The 23,134-nt window shown below is 39.7% G+C and overlaps 2 protein-coding genes across 2 annotated transcripts; one reads left to right on the top strand and one right to left on the bottom strand.

The window, feature by feature from the left end:
• Positions 1-3,183: 3,183 nt before the first annotated feature.
• On the bottom strand, positions 3,184-3,715 carry LOC138415196 (guanine nucleotide-binding protein G(I)/G(S)/G(O) subunit gamma-5). The gene has a single exon (XM_069543439.1). The coding sequence runs from the start codon at positions 3,638-3,640 to the stop codon at positions 3,434-3,436; it is 207 nt and encodes a 68-aa protein (XP_069399540.1). The 5' UTR covers positions 3,641-3,715; the 3' UTR covers positions 3,184-3,433.
• A 1,590-nt stretch (positions 3,716-5,305) lies between these two features.
• Positions 5,306-12,463, top strand: KRT26 (keratin 26). Its single transcript, XM_069543437.1, has 8 exons — positions 5,306-6,693; positions 7,117-7,199; positions 8,153-8,309; positions 8,951-9,112; positions 9,197-9,322; positions 9,981-10,198; positions 11,067-11,134; positions 11,959-12,463. Exons 1-8 carry the CDS (start codon positions 6,253-6,255, stop codon positions 12,108-12,110), a joined length of 1,407 nt encoding a protein of 468 aa, XP_069399538.1. The 5' UTR covers positions 5,306-6,252; the 3' UTR covers positions 12,111-12,463.
• The last annotated feature ends 10,671 nt before the right edge of the window (positions 12,464-23,134 follow it).

Below are 23,134 nucleotides of genomic sequence, written 5' to 3'. Positions count from 1 at the left end.
TTAATCAAAGAGCTAAAATATTTGTACACTGAAAACTATAAAACATTGCTGAAAGTAATTATAATAGAGGCAAATAAATGGAGAGACATTCAAGTTCACAGACTGGAAGAATTAATATTGTTAAAATGTTTCTACTACCAACATGCTCTACAAATTCAAACAATCCTTATCAAAATCCCAACTGTATTTTCTTACAGAAATGGAAAAAAAAATGCTAAAATTCATAGAGAAACACAAAAGACTCTTGATAACCAAAGCAATTTTGGGAAAGAACAAAGCTTAAGGTATCACACTTCCTAATTTCAAAATATATGACAAAGTTACTGTAATTAAAACACTAGGGTAGATATATAAGTAGCCAATAAACACATGAAAGGAGGCTCAACTTTACTAATCATTAGGGAATGCAAATCAAAACTGAAAGGAGATATCACCTCATACGCAGGTGAATGACTACTGTCAAAAAAATAGAAAATAATAAGTGTTAGTAGGGACGTGGTTGCCAGGTACTGGGGGGAGGAGGGAACGGGAGTTATTGTTTAAGAGGTATGAGTTTCAGTTTTATAATATGAAAACAGTTTTGGAGATGGATGTTGGTTGCAAACATTGGTGAATGAATGTATTTAATATCACTGAACTATACACATAAAATGGTTAAGTGGTAATTTTATGTTTTGTGTATTTTACTGCAACTGAGGGGAAAAAACAGTATGGTGGGAGGGGAGAAGACAGACTTAAACCATTGAAACAGAATAGAGAGCTCAGAACTAAACTCACATGCATACAGTCAACTGATTTTTGACAAGGGAGCCAAGGATACATAATCAAGAAAGGACAGTTTTTTCAACAAATGGTATTGGGAAAACTGAATATCCACATGTAAAAAGAACAAAATTGGACCCATATAGTACACTTTTCATACTGTTCATAGAGGATGAGATGGTTGGATGGCATCACCGACTCGATGGACATGAGTTTGAGCAAGCTCTGGGAGTTGGTGATGGACAGGGAAGCCTGGCATTTGCAGTCCATAGCGTCACAGAGTCAGACATGACTGAGCAAATGAACTGAACTGATCATACACTATTCACAAAATCAACTCAACATGGATTAAAGACATAAATATCAAGACCTGAAACTATAAAACTCTTCAAAGAAAACATAAGGAAAAGCTTCTTGACATGGTCTTGGCAATGATTTCTCAGATTTGATACCAAAAGCAACAGGCAATGAAGCCAAACATATATCTAGGACTTTTTAACATAATTTCCAGGGAAAAAAATCAAAATAATGATAATGAACACTTGCTATGTGCTAAGGTCTATTCTGCGCATGCATGAAGCTCAGTCACTTCGGTCATGTCTGACTCTTTTCGACACTATGGACCACAGCCCACCAGGCTCCTCTGTCCATGGGATTCTCCAAGCAAGAAATACTGGAGTGGGTTGCTGTGGCCTCCTCCAGGGGATCTTCCCAACCCAGGGATCAAACTCAAGTCTCCTATGTCTCCTACATTGGCAGGTGGGTTCTTCACCACTGGCACCACCCGGGAAGTCCACGGTCTGTTCTAAGCATCATTTAATTCTCACAACAACACTATGAGGTATATTCTATTAACACCCTCTTTTTTACAGATAAGAACACTGAAGCAGAGAGTGGTTAGATAATTTGCCCAAGGTCACACAGCTAATAACTGGAGTTGCTGGAATGCTAATCCAGGCAGTCAGGCTCAGAGTCTGTTTGCTTAATTACAACATAACACCATGCTAGTAAGAACTTCATGCTTCCACCTTCCAGCAAGGGAAGGAATTAAAAAAAAAAAAAAAAAACTCCTAAATCATCCTAACTCCAATCAGTCTGAGATTAAGCAGTCATCAGAGTCTCCTTCCCAAACAAATCAGGGAAGCCACTTTGTGAGAGGAATTAGCTCACCAGAGTGTGATTCTCAGGAAAAAACTAAGAATCTGGTGACAAAACAAACTTTATCTGTGTTCAAGAAACACACTTTTATAAACTTGGCTAGAAGAAATGTAGAATATTAATTTTAAACAACCGCAAAAGAGACCAAAGCATATTTGAAATTAAATGCTAAATTTATCAGGGAAAAAATTAGCATCCAATCATTAAAATAAGATAATGTAAGGAATAACTTTATCCTGAAATAAGCAGACATTAAAATTGCCTAACTTCAAGTTTGTATGTTCAGTTATTTTTGAGTACCTACATTGTTGTTGTTCAGTTGCTAAGTCGTGTTCAACTCTTCATGACCCAATGGACTACAGCACACCAAGCCTTCCAATCCTTCACTCGCTCCCGAAGTTTGACCAAGTTCATATCCATTGAATCGGTGATGCTATCCAACCATCTCATACTGTTCATTGGATTCTACCTACACTATGTGTATTATATAATGAATGTTCTAATACCCAATAGATTCTCAAGAAATGATAATTATATACAGCTGAATACACATTTCTTATCATTAATAAAATCACCACTGTCAGGGAGAAATATATAGATAGAACTAGCCTAGAATATTTAACTCTGTCCCCCACTTCTAGAAAGGACTAAAGCATATCTAAACTTTTGTAGTAATTGTTAGTTTGGAGGAAATCTATGATTAAAAAATTCAAGAGGTTTGCTGCCGGGAGCCAGCATGAGGAATTCCGCCCGTGACAAGGTCATGAGGAAGGAAGCTGACATATGCAAGGTCATGATCAGACTTCAGGAGTTCCCCCTAGCATTTCCTGAGCATCCACCCCCCAAAAAATAAGAATCTGCCTGCTTTTCCACTCTTCTGATATTCTCTGGAAAAAAGTCAACTCAGGGCTTTAGTCTTCTGCATTTGAAAGGGATGTTTCAGTTAAACCCCCTCTGATAGCTCTCTAGCTTGCCTAACAGGTTCCCCAGACCTCTTACAGCTTGTGAATTGCTTACAGCCCCCCAACTGCGAGAGGCACAAAGCTTAAAAGCATCTTAAAGATACAGAGCCTTTTCTAAAGAGTTAAAAATTATATTGGTGATGGGTTTTCACTGTTGACTCAATGATTGCCGCCAGGCCTCCATATTCTTTATCTTTTAGGCACCTGGGAGGATGTTAATCAATGTAAACAGGATATGGGAAAAGATACATAATAGTTTTGATGTTAGCAACACTAGACTTTTGAGTTAATTACTTTCCTCTTTGTTTTTTTTTTTTTATACTAAGTATTTTATTGTATATTGCCATCAGTGTATATAAAATAATTGCCCTTGTGAAACAGAAAATTATGAATATTCAGAGAGGTAGACATTAAGGACTGACAAAAGTAGAAGTTTGTATAGTATGGCACGTTACAGAGAGGCTTTTGTACAGGCTTCAAATTTAGCTTTCCTTTGAATATTCACTGGTTTATGAAACGTGGTTTGGAAAACCTTCTCAAGATCTGTCTTACTACAAAAACGAACAGACTTTCTGGGGCCTGAAGGGATTTGTACTTGAAGATACTCCAGTCAGCAGAGGGTCATGTTGAGCATTCTGCAGACAGAACTGTTTCAAATCTGCAGCTGCCTGGGAAACCTTCACCCGATTGAGCCCGGCCTCCAGCCGGAGCTGTTGAACAACTTTTTTCATAGCCGCGACGCTGGATGAACCAGACATGGCGCACTCGAAAGGATGGCAGATCCGCGGGCCGTCGGCAGCTCTGCGGTGGGTCCGCTGGGCCAGTCGGCGGGGCTGGGCTCCTCTTTGTTATATATCACTGCACTCCTCTTGTGTCTTTGCTATGTAAGAATGTAACTTTATTTAGTGCTTTCTGAGAATGGCACCAGACTTTGGGAAGATCAACACAAATAAGTCTTCCGGTTGACAAACCCTTATCAGAAAAAAGGCTGTAAAATGTTAATTGGCCCTTTTGGCCAGAAGATGATGTAAATCACCTAAGACTTGTGTATACAAGTAGGTATGCAGAGAGAAAAGCCTGGTTTTGATAAGAGTCTGGACTGCTAACGCTGCATAACTTTGTGTTACCCATTGATCTCCATGTTTTATCAAAAGTATAAAAGGCCTTCTAAACAATAGAAGACGGAGCCAGTCGCTGGACTGGTTTCCCCCGTGTGTGTATGTGTGTGTGTGTCTCTCTCCTTCCCTCCCTCTCCTCTTTACTTTAATTTCAGGCTGAATTCCCATCTGGGGCGCAGAGGGTCGCCAAGTCTACTTACTTGCCCTGGCTGTTAAGACCCGCGCGAAAGCGAGCCTGAGGCGAGGCACCCTTAGATATTTAAGCGAGCGCCAGTGGCCCAACGTAGATGGTGCAAATTCCTTGTCTGGAATTTTATTGGTCTTCCGTGTAATCCAAGCTATTCAGCCCTCTTGCTCCACTTAATTTTCCTACTACACTATTGTTTCTTAATCTAATCTTATATCAATCAATAAATATGTTTTTTCCTCGCCGACTCCGTCCACCCTTCGAATTCCCTGGACCCACCGGGGCTGGACCCCGGCAGTTTGCCCTTATGAGTAAACTCATGTTTCACTGAGTTTAGCATCATACATTCCAGTCCTGCTTTGATACAGAAATGCTTTATAATCTGTGTTGCCTCTTAGCTTCACAGTCAACTTGTCTTCAAAATGATTTTAATAATATATGCTTACCTTATTACACAAAAGATTATCACTTAATTAGTGTTTATGAAAGATCTAGAGATAAGCAGATTATGTTAATAACACTTTGCAGTCTCATAATACCTCTTATCCATGAAACTCAAGACTTATTAACTATTACACTGACAACATACTCTGTTTTACTTGTATTACTCATGGGAAGCATGGACAAAAAGATTGAAATTTTGACCAGGTCACTACAAAATCAGTACCAAGTTTCTAAATATGAGCTGAATCTCTTATCACACATTGTTCTAAATTTGTCCCAATGGTCTCAGTTAGTTTTACCTTAATTATCTTTAAATACTTTGGGTCAAAAAATACGGATTTTTATGGATTCTGGTATACCAAATATCATTTAAAAACAATAATGTTGGATGTTTTTCAAAGGTATTCACTATCCACAACATTGACAACTCTTATTCAGAAAAACTACTGTTTCAAAACTATTTGGACACATAATCAGTTAACCAATCAAGTTGCACCATTTTAAGTGATGGACAGCTGACTCTGTCTGACATGTCTGCTTTATTATAATAATTTAAATAATTAACACTTACAAAATGTTTGTGCCCATCCAACTGTGTTGTAATCATTAATTATTGGAACTGCTCAACATTCATTTGAGACTTTTCAACATTATTATTTTCATTTGCCCAACAGGGAAAAGAAGCACCCACTGGACAGGATGACTTCCCATGGGCATCAAAGCAGAAGGAGGAAGACTCTGCTCACCAGTGACAACTAATCTTTTATCTAAAGTACCATGATTATTGGTTTTCCAAGTAGTGATGAAAATCCCCCTCTTTTTCACATATTTCACTCCCTCACCAACATGAAGCTCATTTCTCAAAAAAATTCATAATGTCTTAAATACATACATTTAAACTATAAAACGCTAAACAATATTTTTGCATTAGAAAAATGAGCAATTTGGAGGCTCAGAAGTTACTTCAATAGACATTCTGTTCCTGGACTAAACCAAGAAATCGCAATACAAGTAATTTTTCGGTCAATGCCACATACTCACTAATTTTTAGTTAAATTGATAAGCAAAGTTCTGCAGGACTTTTATTTCTGTTTTTTTTTTTAATCAATTAGAGAGCTCCCACTACCAAAGGATCACTATATATTGAGAGCGCCTGATTTGAATAATAAAGAAAACATTCGATAACACATGAATAATAAAAATACTACATAAGTATTTACAGAACAAAAGCGTTAGACATTGTCCATTTGAATTATGAATCTTTTGTTATATTGGAGGGAAAAAACAACTAAAATATATTTCAGAGATCAAAAAGATGTACATTGACTCATATACAATATTGACTTTTAAAACTATGATTTGGTATTACTCTATCTGGCACCTTTTTCATATACAAAGATATCCTTGGGCCAGCTTTCCACCTACAGACTGGACACTGTTAAAAAATCACCCAATTATGAAAAACAACAATTAGCATGCAAGTAATATTTTATTACAGATGGGCATAGTTAAGGCTGAAATGACCTCCTAAATCCTATAAAAGGCCAACAGAGCGAACTTCCATGGATGGTGACTTTTGACTTCGCTCCTCTCTGAGAAAGGGTCGTTTGGTGCTGTTGCCATGTCTTTTCGACTTTCTGGTGGATCCAGGCGGCTCTGCTCTCAAGCTGGCACTGGTCAGCTAACTGGTGGAAGGACAGGCTTCAGGGCTGGAAATGTATGCAGTGGGTTGGGAGCAGGAAGCAGCTTCTCTGGCCCTCTTGGAAGCGTTTCTTCTAAAGGAAGTTTCTCTCATGGTGGTGGAGGGTTGGGAAGTGATGTCTGTACTGGTTTTCTTGAAAATGAGCATGGCCTCCTCCCTGGGAATGAAAAGGTAACACTGCAGAACCTCAATGACCGCCTGGCATCCTATCTGGACCACGTGTGTACTCTGGAGGAGGCCAACGCTGACCTCGAGCAGAAAATCAAGGGCTGGTATGAGAAATATGGGCCTGGTTCTGGCCGGCAGCTTGCTCATGACTATAGTAAATACTTCTCAGTCACTGAAGATCTCAAAAGGCAGGTAAGAAAGATGGATACTTTTACTACAGGCTTTGGGTGTGCACAACCTTAAAAAAAAAAATGTAATAGAAAACATGCTTAGCAAATTTGTGTGAATTTGCTAACACTACATTCCCAGTGCTTGGCACACTGCCTGGCAATAAGAATTTGCAGAATTAATTGATGAAAGAGAAATTGTTTCCAAATAGAATTGCTTCATTGATCTTTTATTACCTCATACTTTTTGATGAAGAGTAATAAAACTGTGATTGGGAAAGTTTACATTTGGCTCTTAAACTCTGCAGAAAATCCAGATTTCTTTAAAATAGGAAAAAATGATACTAAAATAGATATTTTATGGATTAAGAAGGTAAGAATCACCATGAGATCTGGAATCTCCCTTGACTTTTGGGACCTAACATTTTGCACCATCTACCCTATTTAGATTATTTCTGTGACTACCTGTAATGCCAGCATTGTTCTACAAAATGAAAATGCCAGACTGACCGCTGATGACTTCAGGCTGAAGTAGGTAAACATAAAGTAATTAATTATAATAAAGGTAAAAATACTACGTTGGAATAGAGAACATAACTTTTGCTTTAAAAACCAACATGGTTTTATAAAGTCAGACTAGATGACTGAAGAGATTAAATGTGCCCTGATACAAAGCTAGCATAAATTTAATTTTTTTAACTTTTTAAAACCTTTTTTTTTAAATATTGGAGTATAACTAGTTAACAATGCTGTGATAGTTTCAGGAGGACAGCAAAGGGACTCAGCCATACAGATACATGTATCCATCTCCTTCAAACTTCCCATCCAGGCTGCCACATAACCCTGAACAGAGTTCCCTGTGCTATACAGTAGGTTCTTATTGGTTATCTATTTTAAATATAGTGGTACTAACTCCTTAACTATCCCTTCCTCCCATCACTCCCCCCTGACAACCATAAGTTTGTTCTCTAAGTAGGTGAACCTGTTTCCGTTTTGCAAATAAGTTCACTTGTAACATTCCTTTTTAGATTCCACATATGAAGGATGGCATACAATATTTCCCCTTCTCTGCCTGACTCACTTTACTCAGTATGATAATCTCTAGGTCCATCCATGTTGCTGCAAATGGCATTATTTCATTCTTTTTAATGGCTGTATAATATTCCATTGTATATATGTACCATATCTTCTTTATCTATTTCTCTGCTATGGACATTTAGGTTAAAGCTATCATAAATTTTAAAGAGTAGTTTTCTTCTACGGTTAAGCATACAGGATGCCAAAAATCAACTCTGAAGAAACAGCTCCAAAATAATATTCATAAACCAATAGGTGTTTCAAAATGTTTCATCATTTTGCTATCATCATCTGCTTCGGGGGTATGTACTGAACATCGGTATCTTTTAGTATATGAAACATCTAGAAAAGTCATGCTTTGCACCTACCTACGATTATAGTTCTCAAGCATGTTAACAACCTTCCAGGTGTGAAAATGAGCTTGCTCTCCACCAGAGTGTTGAGGCTGACATCAACGGTCTTCACAGAGTTATGGATGAGCTGACTCTTTGTACAAGTGACCTGGAGATGCAGTGTGAAGCACTCAGTGAGGAACTGACATACCTCCAAAAAACTCACCAGGAGGTAAGGAACCCTGGCTTCTTATGGTATCTGATGCCCTTCCTCAAGTCCACTGTGGATCTCAATCAAAAGTCTACCCTGAATAGATTTGTGATTGCCAGGAGGGAAGGGGGAGAAGGAAGGGATGGATTGGGAGTTTGAGATTAGCAGAGGCAAACTATTACATACAGGAGAGATAAACAGCAAAGTCCTACTGTATGGCACAGGGAACTATATTCAATACCTTGTGATAAACCATAATGAAAAAGAATATCGAAAAGAATCTATAGGTATGTATGTATAACTGAGTTACTTTGCTGTATAGAAGAAATTAACATAACATTGTAAATCAACTTGTGTGTGTGTGTGTGTGTGTGTGTGTGTGTGTGTGAGCTCAGTCATGCCTGACTTTTTGCGACCCCATGGACTACAGCCTGCCAAGCTCCTCTGTCCATGGAATTTTCCAGGCAAGAATACTGGAGGCGATTGCCATTTCCCTCTCCAGGGATCTTCCTGTGCCAGGGATCGAACCCATGTTTCTTACACCTTCTGCACTGGCAGACAGGTTCTCTACCACTAGCGCCACCTGGGAAGCCCAAAATCAACTATACTTTAATAATTTTCTTTAAATCTACCTTGATGATTAATACATATAGCTTTTCCAGGAAATGAAAGTCATGCAGGGTGCAGCCGGGGGGAACGTGAATGTGGAAATAAATGCAGCCCCAGGAGTGGACCTCACTGTTCTGTTGAACAACATGAGGGCTGAGTACGAGGACTTGGCGGAACAGAACCGTGAAGATGCCGAGGCCTGGTTTAACGAGAAGGTACATGTAACAAATCACAGGCCAAGGGGTTTGTTCAGGAGACCACCAAGCGGGTCACTAACCCATCTGACAATTATGCTTCAGAGCGCATCGCTGCATCAGCAGATTTCTGACGATGCGGGAGCGGCTATGGCAGCCAGAAATGAGCTGATGGAACTGAAGCGCAACCTGCAAACCTTGGAAATAGAACTTCAGTCCCTCCTGGCCATGGTTCGTAGGCATCACCTTGACTTGAATGTGTGTGTGTTAAGTAAATACAAACATATATATATATGCGGGTGTGTATGTGTTGTCGTTTAGTTGCTAAGTCATGTCTGACTCTTGCAACCCCAGGGACTGTAGCCCACCAGACTCCTCTGTCCATGGGATTCTACAGGCAAGAATACTGGAGTGGGTTGCCATTTCCTTCTCCAAGGGATCTTCCCAACCCAGGGATCAAACTAGCATCTCCTGCATTGACAGGTGGATGCTTTACCACTGAGCCACCTGGGAACCCATATATATATATATATATATATATATATATATATAGACATATAACTGAATATATATAACTAATTATATAGCTGAATACATATAACTAATTATATTTCACTAAAATGTATTAAATAGACATGGACATACTATATATCAAGCATTTTTTCTATAAATATTACTTCTGATTCACTAATCCCAAAACTTGAAGAAGGAAAAACAGGAAGCTTTTTCAATGAAGAGCAAAAAATTTTTTTCAATTTGGCTAATGTTGATTTTCAAGGGGAAAGACTTAGCCCTTGTACAAAATATTTCTTTCCACCTTGAGAATGTTTTTAAAGCATAAACATGTGGTTTATCTGTTACATGTGCAAGCTGTGCTTTGTTCTTTCAGAAACATTCCTACGAATGCTCCTTGGCTGAGACTGAAAGCAATTACTGCCATCAGCTCCAGCAAATCCAAGAGCAGATTGGAGCAATGGAGGACCAACTCCAGCAGATTCGGATGGAAACAGAAGGCCAGAAGCTTGAGCACGAAAGGCTTCTCGATGTCAAAATATTTTTAGAAAAAGAAATTGAAATGTATTGCAAATTAATAGATGGGGAAGGAAGGTAAATATCAACTTGTGAAAAACATGAATCACACATAGACTAGGTTTCCTCAGTGTATGTGTAAACCAACACTGTATCCTAGAATTTCCTGCTCTGAAGAACATCACTTAGCAATTTGTTACTGCATCTAAATGACATGAAAACAGGCAGCAAAATCCAATCTCTTAGTATGTAAAGTATCTATACCTATTACTGTAGAGAAGATTTAAATATGGAATACTGAGCAATGCCTGGACTCCAATCCAGGAGGAAAACTGCTTTCTAAGATTGAGCACGGAAGCATGTTTCTTTTAATAACACACTCCATTGTGGCTTCACTGGCCACCACCCTGTCGTGTTGTTGTTTAGTCGCTAAGTCATGTCTGACTCTGAGACTCCATGAACTATAGCCAGCCAGGCTCCTCTGTCCATGGGATTTCCCAGGCAAGGATACTGGAGTGGGTTGCCATTTCCTTCTCCAGGGGATCCTGGAGATCTTGGAGATCTCATTTCCTTCAGCTAATGTTGAAGCCATATTTGAAACTAGAACTTCAGTTGAAACTAGCACTCCAAAACTTTTATTCCCCATTCATAGTTATTTATGCATGGACAGAGGGGCCTGGTGGGCTACAGTCCATGGGATCGCTAGGAGTCGGACACAACTGAGCGACTTCACGTTCACTTTTCACTTTCATGCATTGGAGAAGGAAATGGCAACCCACTCCAGCGTTCTTGCCTGGAGAATCCCAGGGTTGGGGGAGCCTGGTGGGCTGCCGTCTCTGGGGTCGCACAGAGTCAGCCATGACTGAAGCGACTTAGCAGCAGCAGCAGCAGCAGCATGAGCTCCCTAATGAAAGAAAACTGCAGTAATTTTCTTTTCTCTTCACAGAAAAAGCAAGTCCACATGTTACAAATCAGAAGGGCGTGGGCCCAAAAATTCTGAAAATCAAGTCAAAGGTACAGGAGGGTTGTTTTTTTTAACTTGGAATAACTCTTAAACTCCAGCAGTCGTATTAAATAAGTCACTTATTTGGAAACTAAGTAAAATTGTATATAAGTTTAGTTCTAGTGAATGAAGGGATAAGGTATCAGCTCTTAACATTCATATTTCATATTCCTATAGAACGGATGTGGTCAAATTATGAAATTACTGAAATGGGAAATCAATTCCCCCAACAATTTTTCTTACTTAGAACCTATTATTTTCCCAGTTTCAATGTTTTTCTAGAAAAGCAACTTTATTTTAAACCACAAAAACAGGGCAAGTTGGTGTTTAAAAGAAAATATTACTTGCTCCAGGCCTATACCTGCCTGATACTTCTCTTTTTTTAGTATAAATTTATTTATTTTAATTGGAGGTTAATTGCTTTACAATATTGTATTGGTTTTGCCATATATCAACATGAATTATGCATGTTTCACTTATGTTTTCAAACACCCATTGTTCTAAAAGATAAGAAAGATAGTCTCAGGCCTTGCTAAGCACAGATAGTGAGTATTACATCTCAATTTTCAGCGAACTCGCAAACACTGTTTGTTGGGGTTTTTTAATATTTTTATTTATTTATTTACTTGGCCGTGCTGGGTCTTAACTGCAGAATGTGGGATCTAGCTCCCTGACCAGGGATCAAATCCAAGCTCCCTGCATTGAGAGCAGCACTCTCAGCCATTTGACCACCAGGGAAGTTCTGCAAACTGTTTTATACGAGCATACCCGTTGTGACTAAATAACTTTCCACCTGTTAAGAATGAGTACTAAGCTTGCATTTATTTTATTTTAGACTCAAAAGAAGAAGCTGTTGTCAAAACAGTGGTTGGGGAACTTGATCAGCTTGGCAGTGTCCTCTCACTAAGGGTCCACTCGGTTGAAGAAAAATCCTCAAAAATAAGCAACATTACAATGGAGCAACGACTGCCTTCTAAAGTCCCTTAATGAGGGGAAATGCTCTCTAAAACAAAAAAAAAAGAAGTCTGCTCTTGTAAAATCCTATTGACCAAAAAACCCAAGGAAACCGTTCATTTCTGTTCTTCAAAATAAAAGGGTTAGGAGATGTTTTCCTTCTCTCCCTTTCTCAGGTTCTTTGCATGTCATCCTTCCCAGGAATAGGGAAAAAATCTTGCTCTGTCCCTGGTTTTTGCTTGCATTTGGTGGAATCTTTATTGCCTCTTCATTAATAATTTTCTGCCCCAAGTTATTTTTGATAAATTCTGTGGTTTTGAATTTCCACAGTTGATCTCAATGTCGCAGTACTAAGGATATGCTAATAAAATTAAGTGCCTCACTTGTAGTCATATTCACTCCAGTTCAATGCAGGATGAATTGGAAAGAATGCCAGTCCTAACCTCTGGTCCCAAATCTGTCCTTGATTAACTATGTAAATGACTGGTTCTCTTTGAGTTTGAGCTGGCCGCTATGGTTGTAATAGAAAATGATACTGATTGAGCTTTATAATTGGTTCAACCTTAGAATGCACGGGTGATCAGCTAATGTTAGTTTGTTACGCTGGATAGCTGTTTTCCATTTTGCACTTAGTTACTTATTGACTGGGTTGGTTCTCAATCTTGCTCATATCCTCCTGCACACAAGATCCTGCCTGATATCCTAACCAAGTTATTTTAGAAAGTGCAGCTGGGTCTAGACAGCAGCAAAGTTCTGGGATATAAAAGTTTATTTCATATGAGTGATGAGGCTCTCTGCAATAACCTAGATTTCCAATGCGGATGACAAAGTATCAATAAAGGGTTGTTTGGGGTTTTTTGAGGGCAGGGAGAGGGGAGGATTGGTTTATTTGACTGCACTCTGTTAGTTGCAGCATATGGGATCCAGTTCCCCAATCAGAGATCAAACCCAGGCCTCCTGCACCGGGAGCTTAGAGTCTTAGCCCCTGGATCACCAGGAAAGTCTCTCACTAAAGGGTTTTAACCAAGTGATATATACACCATGTGGAATTCAAAGTGGCCCACATACTCAACTGCAGCATATCTAGGTGCTAAGCCACACTAAGCTTGCATCTCCAGGTCTCAAAGATCATTTTGATTGCTATGTTCCCTCCTCCCACATAAGTAGTTGACCTCTGTTCCGGCATGGTTTCTTGAACTGTAGCTACAGCTGGACATTACCTTCTTCATGGTCTTCTTCTGATGAATTATGGTAATGGAAGTCATAAGTTCAATGGTGTAGAGTTGGATTGGGTTAGGTTAAAAGTACTTTCATGGTACAGGGAGGGAGGTGGGAGGGGGGTTCAAGATGGGGAACATGTGTACACCCGTGGCAGATTCATGTTGATGTATGGCAAAACCAATACAATACTGTAAAGTAATTAGCCTCCAATTAAAATAAATAAATTTATATTTAAAAAATAAATAAATAAAAGTACTTTCAATTGCAGGAGCATAATACCGCTTACTCCTTGGAAGGAAAGTTATGACCAACCTGCTGCTGCTGCTGCTGCTAAGTCGCTTCAGTCATGTCAGACTCTGTGCAACCCCATAGACGGCAGCCCACCAGGCTCCCCCATCCCTGGGATTCTCTCGGCAAGAACACTGGAGTGGGTTGCCATCTCCTTCTCCAATGCATGAAAGTGAAAAGTGAAAGTGAAGTCGCTCAGTCGTGTCCAACTGAGCGACCCCATGGACTGCAGCCTACCAGGCTCCTCCATCCATGGGATTTTCCAGGCATGAGTACTGGAGTGGGGTGCCATTGCCTTCTCCATGACCAACCTAGAGAGCATATTAAAAAGCAGAGATATTACTTTGCCAACAAAGGTCCATCTAGTCAAGGCTATGGTTTTTCCAGTGGTCATGTATGGATGTGAGAGTTGGACTGTGAAGAAAGCTGAGCACTGAAGAATTGATGCTTTTGAACTGTGGTGTTGAAGAAGACTCTTGAGAGTCCCTTGGACTGCAAGGAGATCCAACCAGTTCATCCTAAAGGAGCACAGTCCTGGGTGTTCATTGGAAGGACTGATGCTGAGGCTAAAACTCCAATACTTTGGCCACCTCATGTGAAGAGTTGACTCATTGGAAAAGACTCTGATGCTGGGAGGGATTGGGGGCAGGAGGAGAAGGGAACAACAGAGGATGAGATGGCTGGATGGCATCACCGACTCAAACCACATGAGTTTGGGTGAACTCCAGGAGTTGGTGATGGACAGGGAGGCCTGGAGTGCTGCAATTCATGGGGTCACAAAGAGTTGGACACGACTGAGTGACTGAACTGAACTGAACTGAATACCAATGTCTTACATTTATTGACTGTGCTTTAATCTTGCTTTCTGTGAATTCACCATTTTGATCTTCATAAAGACTTATAAGGTAAGTGTTTTTATTATTTTTATTTACATAAAAGGCATAAACATTTAAATAGATTAAGGAATTTCCCCAGAGTCACACAGATGATGGGCAGTGGGGGGATAGATTCAAATTCAGATCTCCCTTTCTTCCTTGCTGACCAGAGTCTTAATCGACCAGGAAAAAAATCAACAAGTTCCCCCAAGCACATTCTATTTCACACTAAGATTCCATTGCCATCCAGGAATGTCCATCATCAACAGATTCTTGTGTGCATAGATGTATTATTTTCCTCTCTGTTCACCACCCATGTCCAGCTACTCTCCAGCAGCAACCTTCTCTGTCTCCATGTTTGTTAAGTCCTGGTCACTAGATATCCTCTCTCTTAGGCTGCAAGTTACTTCACTGTGTCTTGTTACCATCTCATTCTGACTAGCAGGGTCATCCAGAGGCTCCGTCTCCTAGGAACTGGAGGACTAGAGCCACAACTACAGCTCTCTCAAGACACCTGGCTAATCCCCGATCTTAATACCACGATGTTGGACCCTCTTCGTCTGCGACCACCAGTGCTAGTCACTCCTTGTTCCAAAGAGTGTTCTTATTCTTTCCAAAAACACAATCTAACTTCCATTTTTCTATATCCACTCTTTCCTATTTAGATAAACAGACTTGTCTGTCTATACAAGACAGATTTATATTTAATACAAACTTAAGTTATGATTCCAAAATGCATGGTTTTAGCTAATACTTCTGGAAAGCATAAGTATGAGGGCTGGAAAACTTAAGTACTCATCCACATTTCTAAGAATTCAGTCTTAGTGAAAAAAAAAAGTAAAACACTGATATCAATAGTTAACAAATCTCCAAAACTTTCATTCAGTTCAGTTCAGTTCAGTCGCTCAGTCGTATCTGATTCTGTGACCCCACGGACTGCAGCATGCCAGGCTTCCCTGTCCATCACCAACTCCCAGAGTTTACTCAAAGTCATGTCCATTGAGTCAGTGATGCCTTCCAAACATCTCATCCTCTGTTGTCCCCTTCTCCTCCCAACTTCAATGTTTCCCAGCATCAGGGTCTTTTCAAAAGAGTCAGTTCTTCGCATCAGGTGGCCAAAGTATTGGAGTTTCAGCTTCAGCATCAGTCCTTCCAGTGAACATTCAGGACTGATTTCCTTTAGGATGGACTGGTTGGATCTCTTTGCAGTCCAAAGGACTCTCAAGAGTCTTCTCCAACACCACAGTTCAAAAGCATCAGTTCTTCAGTGCTCAGCTTTCTTTATAGTCCAACTTTCACATCCATACATGACTACTGGAAAAACCATAGCTTTGAGCAGATGGCCTTTGTCAGCAAAATAACGTCTCACTTTTTAATAAGCTGTCTAGGTTTGTTATAACTTTCTTTCAAGGAGCAAGCATCTTTTAATTTCATGGCTTGACTGCAGTGATTTTGGAGCCCGAGAAAATAAAGTCTCTCAGTGTTTCCATTGTTTTCCCATCTATTTGCCATGAAGTGATGGGACCAGATGCCATGATCTTAATTTTCTGAATGTTGAGTTTTAAGCCAATTTTTTCCCTCTCCTCTTTCACTTTCATCAAGAGGCTCTTTAGTTCTTCTTCACTTTCTGCCATAAGGATGGTGTCATCTGCATATCTGAAGTTATTCATATTTATCCCAGCAATCTTGTTCCAGCTTGTGCTTCATCCAGCCCAGCGTTTCTCCTTATGTCCTCTGCATATAAGTTAAATAAGCAGGCTGACAATATACAGCCTTGCCGTACTCCTTTCCCAATTTGGAACAGTCTGTTGTTCAATGTCCAGGTCTGAAACTTTCACTGGGCACTCTTAATTGTTAACTACCAAACCTTGTCCAGCATCCATCATTCAGACCTTGGCTAACAGAACATGTCCTAGACATTTCACCATCAGGCCCTTGGAAACAAATATTTTACAGAACAGGCTGAGAAGGTACTGCCCTGAAAAATCAGGACCAATAAGAACTCATGGCCTCTGGAGTAAAACACAGCATGGAGGAATCAGGCAGGATCTCCCGCCTCAGTCCTACAAGGACAGCAAAAACCCAAACAGGATACAAACCGTTTTGTGCTATATTAGAACTTTCTGAGGACATCTGAAAGGCCCTATTTTGTCTCTGATTCAGATATTTCAGATGTTCCCTGAGTCCCAAGGGCTGATGCAAGAGTTATAGTCTCGAATGTGACCAATTTGAGGCTATACCCAATCATGGTACAGCCGGAGTACTGCCATCTTCTTTCCAAACACACACCATACTGAACATGTAGGTTCTTCTTCCTCCCCACACCCCATTTAAGAATGAAAAATGTATAAAACCAAAAAGATAGAAAAAAAATAAGAGAAGAAACAAAGGTGGATTTTTTTTTTAATTTGGAAGAAAGGAAGTGGCAGAAGAAGCCTCAATAACAACAAAATACATGTTCCTGGAACTAGTCAACCTCATAAAATCCAAGAGAGATTCAAGGCTTAGAAGAACCAGGTGTGATGGAGGACTGGGCTGAGGGCATGGTGACTGGCAGAGGCGAAAGTACCATGACACCAAGGACACACACACTTCAAGAGCCCTCATTAGCACAAGGGCACGAAGGGGGCCCTAGAATTAGGTTCATATGCCCACTTTTTGTAAAATTTGCAAAACTAAAATAATTTACCACAATTGGTGAAATCTGCTGTCTGTTTCCATGCCAACGTCCCTTCCATCATTAGTTTCCCTCCGATCTGGTGGTGTTGGGATATCCATAAGCATTCTGAGGGCCTTTCTAAGATAAAGGAACCATAGTTATTATCCAAATGTAACAGCTGAGATGGAGCAAAAGGTGCTATTGATCAGGCGCACTAATAGGCATGAACTGATCTATTATAGGCATATGAACATAGAGTCACTTTAAGTGGAGAGAAAATTGAGTTGCACATGGTGGGATATATTTATGAGGTTTTCATCATTTCCATGGGAGGCTTCTAGCAGAATTCCCACTGCCCTGATGTGCTGACTCAAACATGAATGCATTTCAGTTCTCTTATGCTAAGTGAAGGAAGTCAGACTGAGGGATACATACTGTATGATTCCATTTACATGACATTCTGGAACAGGCACAACTATAGACACAGAAAATTGATCATTCTTTGTCTGGAGCTGGGGCTGTGGGGATAGGTTGATGACAAAGGGGTACAAAGGAATTGGGAGATGAGTAACAGAACTTTCTATATCTTTATGGTGGTGAGTGTTACATGACTATGAATTTGTGAAAACTCATAGAGTATGCTTAAAGAATGAATTTTATTATACATACATTAAACCTCAACAAATCTGGCTAGAAAAGATTTAACAATTCTACCTTAAAGAAAAATGAAAACATGTCTGACATTATTAATAACAGCAAAAAGTAGGAAACAATCTGAAAGTTCCTAAATAAGACAGTGGTTAGACAAATTACTTAATATTAGGTTTGGCCCTGAGAGGAACTAAAAAGCCTCTTGATGAAAGTGAAAGCAGACAGTGAAAAAGTTGGCTTAAAGCTCAACATTCAGAAAACGAAGATCATGGCCTCTGGTCCCATCACTTCATGGGAAATAGATGGGGAAACAGTGGAAACAGTGTCAGACTTTATTTGGGGGGCTGCAAAATCACTGCAGTCAGTGACTGCAACCATGAAATTAAAAGACGCTTACTCTTTGGAAGAAAAGTTATGACCAACCTAGATAGCATATTGAAAAGTAGAGACATTACTTTGCCAACAAAGGTCCGTCTAGTCAAGGCTGTGGTTTTTCCAGTGGTCATGTATGGATGTGAGAGTTGGACTGTGAAGAAAGCTGAGCGCTGAAGAATTGATGCTTTTGAACTGTGGTGTTGGAGAAGACTCTTGAGAGTCCCTTGGACTGCAAGGAGATCCAACCAGTCCATTCTGAAGGAGATCAGCCCTGGGTGTTCCTTGGAAGGAATGATGCTAAAGCTGAAACTCCAGTATTTTGGCCACCTCATGCAAAGAGTTGACTCATTGGAAAAGACTTTGATGCTGGGAGGGATTGGGGGCAGGAGGAGAAGGGGACGACAGAGGATGAGATGGCTGGATGGCATCACGGACTCGATGGACGTGAGTCTGAGTGAACTCCGGGAGTTGGTGATGGAGAGGGAGGCCTGGCGTGCTGCGATTCATGGGGTTGCAAAAAGTTGGACACGACTGAGCAACTGAACTGAACTGAACAATAACAAAATAACATGACTTTACACAGATAGAAGTTTGTTTCTTTCATACATAAAAATTCAAAAGTAGGCTAATCAAGGCTGCGGATGGTAGCTTTGTGCCTCAGGACATCCTCCGGGACCCACATTCCTTTCAGCTTTCCACTCTGCCATACCCAGGATATGGTGCCAGCTCATAGTCCAAGATGACCCTCCAACCCTCATACCCAGCCATCACACCCTGAGCCAGGATGGAGGAAACGGAGAAGACAGGACAAAAGATATGTGTCTGCTTTCTCTTAGATAAAGTTTTCTAGAACTTGCTACATATACTGCTTACATCATATCAGCTACTTAATTACATTTCCACAGCTGGCTGCAAAGAAAACTAGAGATAGTAGTCTTTCTTGTGGTAAGCTATTGCCCAGCTAAAATTGAGAGTCAACCAGCAGTTTCATCCACATTGGGCACCCATCCATGCACTAAAGTGTATTATGCAAGGTGAATAAAACAAGTTACAGAACACATTTAACACAGAAGACTCACAGATAGCGCGTGTATTTTTACATGCTGTGTCTGTGTGCAAATGAATAGAAATCCATCTGGAAGGGTGAAAACATCTGGATGAGTAAACTGCAGTTTCCTGAGAAAGCAGGGAAGACAAGAGAGGGGAAGGTGAGGAAGGACTTTAACATTTTATTCTATAGATATTGCGATGTTTGTTTCTATCAAAAATATTTTCCTGTTGTTTTATGGCAGAAACTAACACAACATTGAAAAGCAATTGTCCTCCAATTTTTTTTAAAAAATCATATTTTCATGCAGAGAGTAGAATGGTGTTGCCAGGGACTGGGGAATGGAGGAAAAAGGGTACATAATTTTAGTTAAACGATGAATAAATTCTGAGGATCTAATGTGTAGCATAATGACTAGTTAATTATACTACACTGAATACTTGAAATTTGCTAAGAGAGCAGATATTACATGTTCTCACCAAAAAGAAAAAAAAAGGTAACCATTCAGTTCAGTTCAGTTCAGTCGCTCAGTCGTGTCTGACTCTTTGCAACCCCATGAATCATAGCACGCCAGGCCTCCCTGTCCATCACCAACTCCCAGAGTTCACTCAAACTCAGGTCCATCGAGTCAGTGATGCCATCCAGCCATCCCATCCTCTGTCGTCTCCTTCTCCTCCTGCCCCCAATCCCTCCCAGCATCAAAGTCTTTTCCAATGAGTCAGCTCTTTGCATGAGGTGGCCAATATACTGGAGTTTCAGCTTTAGCATCATTCCTTCCAAAGAACACCCAGGACTGATCTCCTTCAGAATGGACTGGTTGGATCTCCTTGCAATCCAAGGGACTCTCAAGAGTCTTCTCCAACACCACAGTTCAAAAGCATCGATTCTTCGGCGCTCAGCTTTCTTCACAGTCCAACTCTCACTTCCATACATGACCACTGGAAAAACCATAGGCTTGACTAGATGGACCTTTGTTGGCAAAGTAATGTCTCTGCTTTTGAATATGCTCTCTAGGTTGGTCATAACTTTTCTGCCAAGGAGTAAGTGTCTTTTAATTTCATGGCTGCAGTCACCATCTGCAGTGATTTTGGAGCCCAAGGTAACCATATGAGGTGATAAATGCATTTACTAACTTGATTGTGAGAATAATTTCTCACAGTTGTATTACAATTCTATAATACTGTATTACAATGTATGCATTACAATTTTGTCAGTTGGTCTTCAATAAAACTGGGAAAACTAATAAATAATAGCTGGGGGATGGGAATTTCCTGGAGATCCAATGGCTATGACTCTGTGTGTCCATGATCAAAGGTCCAGGTTCAATTCCTGGTCAGGGAACTAAGATCCTGCATACTGCACAGCCAAAAAAATGAAATAAAATTTTTAAACTGGGGCAGGGAGGGAACAGACTGTAGTAAAGCTGATCAAACCCACTACATACATATCAACTGCATGTCTTAGTAGAATTTGTCCAGAAAGTACGATTTCTAAAAGATATCTTTAGCAATATTAGATAAGTATCTGGAAATAGTTCTTTTAAAAGGATGCAAAAGCATATTATGAAGAAATCTGTATCTTTTCACTGAAGAACATTAAGGAAGACCTAAATAAATGGAAAGAATATTCAACTTTTTAGATAGACATATACAGTATCACAGAGATGTCAATTTTCTTCAAATAGCTTTATGGATTTCAAGCAAATCTTGGGCTATTATTGCATTTGAGAATCAGGCTTTAAATTTTATATGAAAGAGCAATACAGAAGGAATATTTGACTTGATAGCAAATAAGAACAATGAACAAAGGAATACTTGCCTTACCAGATACCAAGTTATATTATGGAGCAATGGTAACCAAAACGGTATGTTTCTGCACCAGACCAAAAAATAGTAACAGCTGAATCCCCCCCAAATGAAGATTTATTGAGGACTTTGATTTCCTGACTTATTGAGGCATTGGACAGTTTCTTTCTGACAATGTGGCATGGCATTGCAGGGAGAGGGTGACACTGTTCTGTACACAGTGCTGAAATCATTATCCATATTGGAAAAATGAAATTTGATTATATACCACAGAATATACAAAAATTATTCCAAACTACCAAAGCCTTAAATGTGAAAGGCAAAATGTTTCGAGTATATTACTGGAAGACACTTTTATGACCTCATAGAGTTAATCACCTCCTGAAGTTAGATAAAATAATCACAATCCAAAAACGAAGAGTGATGTGTGCGTGTGTGTGCTTAGTCACTCAGTCATTCAACTCTTAATTCAACCTATTTAAAAATAAGACGATAATGAGTTAATATCCAGAATATAAAACAAACTCCTACAACTTAACCAAAAAAAAAAAAAAATCCAACATGATATTTTAAGTGGGCAAGGACTTAAGTAGACATTTCTCCAGAGAAGATATGTAAATGTCCAACAAGGACATGAAAAGCTGCCCAACATCACTAATCATTAGGGAAATGCAAGTCAAAATTATAACGAGGTACCACCTGATATGGTTACTATCAAAAAAAGGAAATAACAAATGTTTGTGATGATGTGGAGAAATTAAAATTCTTGTGCACTATGTATGGGAATATGAAATAGTGCAGCCACTATGGAAAATAGTACAGTATTTCTTCAAAAAATTAAAAATAAAATTTCCATATGATCTAGTAATTCTACTGTGGGGTATGTTCCCGTGAAAAGGGTACACAAAGACTGGAACAGATATTTATACATCCATGTTCATAGTTGCATTATACATTAAAATAACTAAAAAGTGGATGTAACCCAAGTGGCCACTGACTGATGAATGGATAAACAAAACACATGCAATGGAACATTATTCAGGCTTAGAAAGAGGAAAATCTGATACATGCTGCCACGTGGATGAACTCTGAAGAAATTTTGCTAAGTGAAACAAGCCAGTCACAGAAGGACAAATAATGTATGATTCTACTTATCACAAGTGTCAGAACAATGACTGGCACATAGTAGGTTCTAAATGAGTGAAGGAATTAACCCATATTTTCACAACAGCCTCACATAATAAATATTCATGGAAATTTTGTCCATAAGCCAATTTCCAGATTTTTTTCCCCCAAATTGCCATATATTTAGAGTTTTCAATAAATATGTGGGAATCCACATCCAGAAAGTAGCTTACTGATGACTTTCACCTAAGCGAAACCACCACGAAGTAGAAACAGGTGAAATATTTCTTTCCAGGTTTCTGCTTCAAATTTTGCAAGGTCAGGAAATAGGTTAATGTCCTTCCAAACTTCCACAACCCATAACAGCAATTAGGGGTGTGTTCCTAATTACCAAAATGGATGTGAGAAGACAAGTATACCCAGACATAAGTACATGTCAACAAGACACCCCGCATGTCAGCCAAAATGGAAATGAACTTCCCACCAGAAACAGTAGCAAGAGTCGAGGAGAAAAGTCGGTGGTTGAAGATCCAAGCTGGGGAAATAATGATCGCTGTCCTGTCCTCTATTTCTGTGGAAAAACAGAAGCAGTAAAAGTCTCAGAAACATCAAAATCTACCTTGGCCTAACAGCCCAAAACCATGACGCCAGATTTTTACTCGGTGATGGACTGGTGAGTTTTTATCTCCTAAGGAGGGAAGTGAGGAATGACTCACTCGCAATTTAAAAACGTAATAAGGAACCTGAAATTGCTCCACCGAGACCCATTTCTCAGATAACCACCAACCTGGGGGCAACTGCCCTCCTACAGAAATGAGCCGGGCAAAGTTAGATACTAATTAGGAAAATTCATCCAATTAAGCTAACTTGCTGAGGCTGGCAAGCGGTGTTTGACTCTATGTAGGCAGAATTTCATCCAAACACACTTGAGCATTGTCTATAAAAAGGACAGCAGACGAGCTGTGACGGGCAGTCACTCCATTCCGGCTTTCATAAGCACATCTCTGCAA

The sequence above is a fragment of the Ovis canadensis genome, chromosome 11 (assembly GCF_042477335.2).
Source record: "Ovis canadensis isolate MfBH-ARS-UI-01 breed Bighorn chromosome 11, ARS-UI_OviCan_v2, whole genome shotgun sequence".
Lineage (NCBI taxonomy): Eukaryota > Metazoa > Chordata > Mammalia > Artiodactyla > Bovidae > Ovis > Ovis canadensis.
The sequence above is the reverse complement of the archived record's forward strand: the minus strand, read 5'-3'. Positions and strand labels throughout refer to the sequence as shown.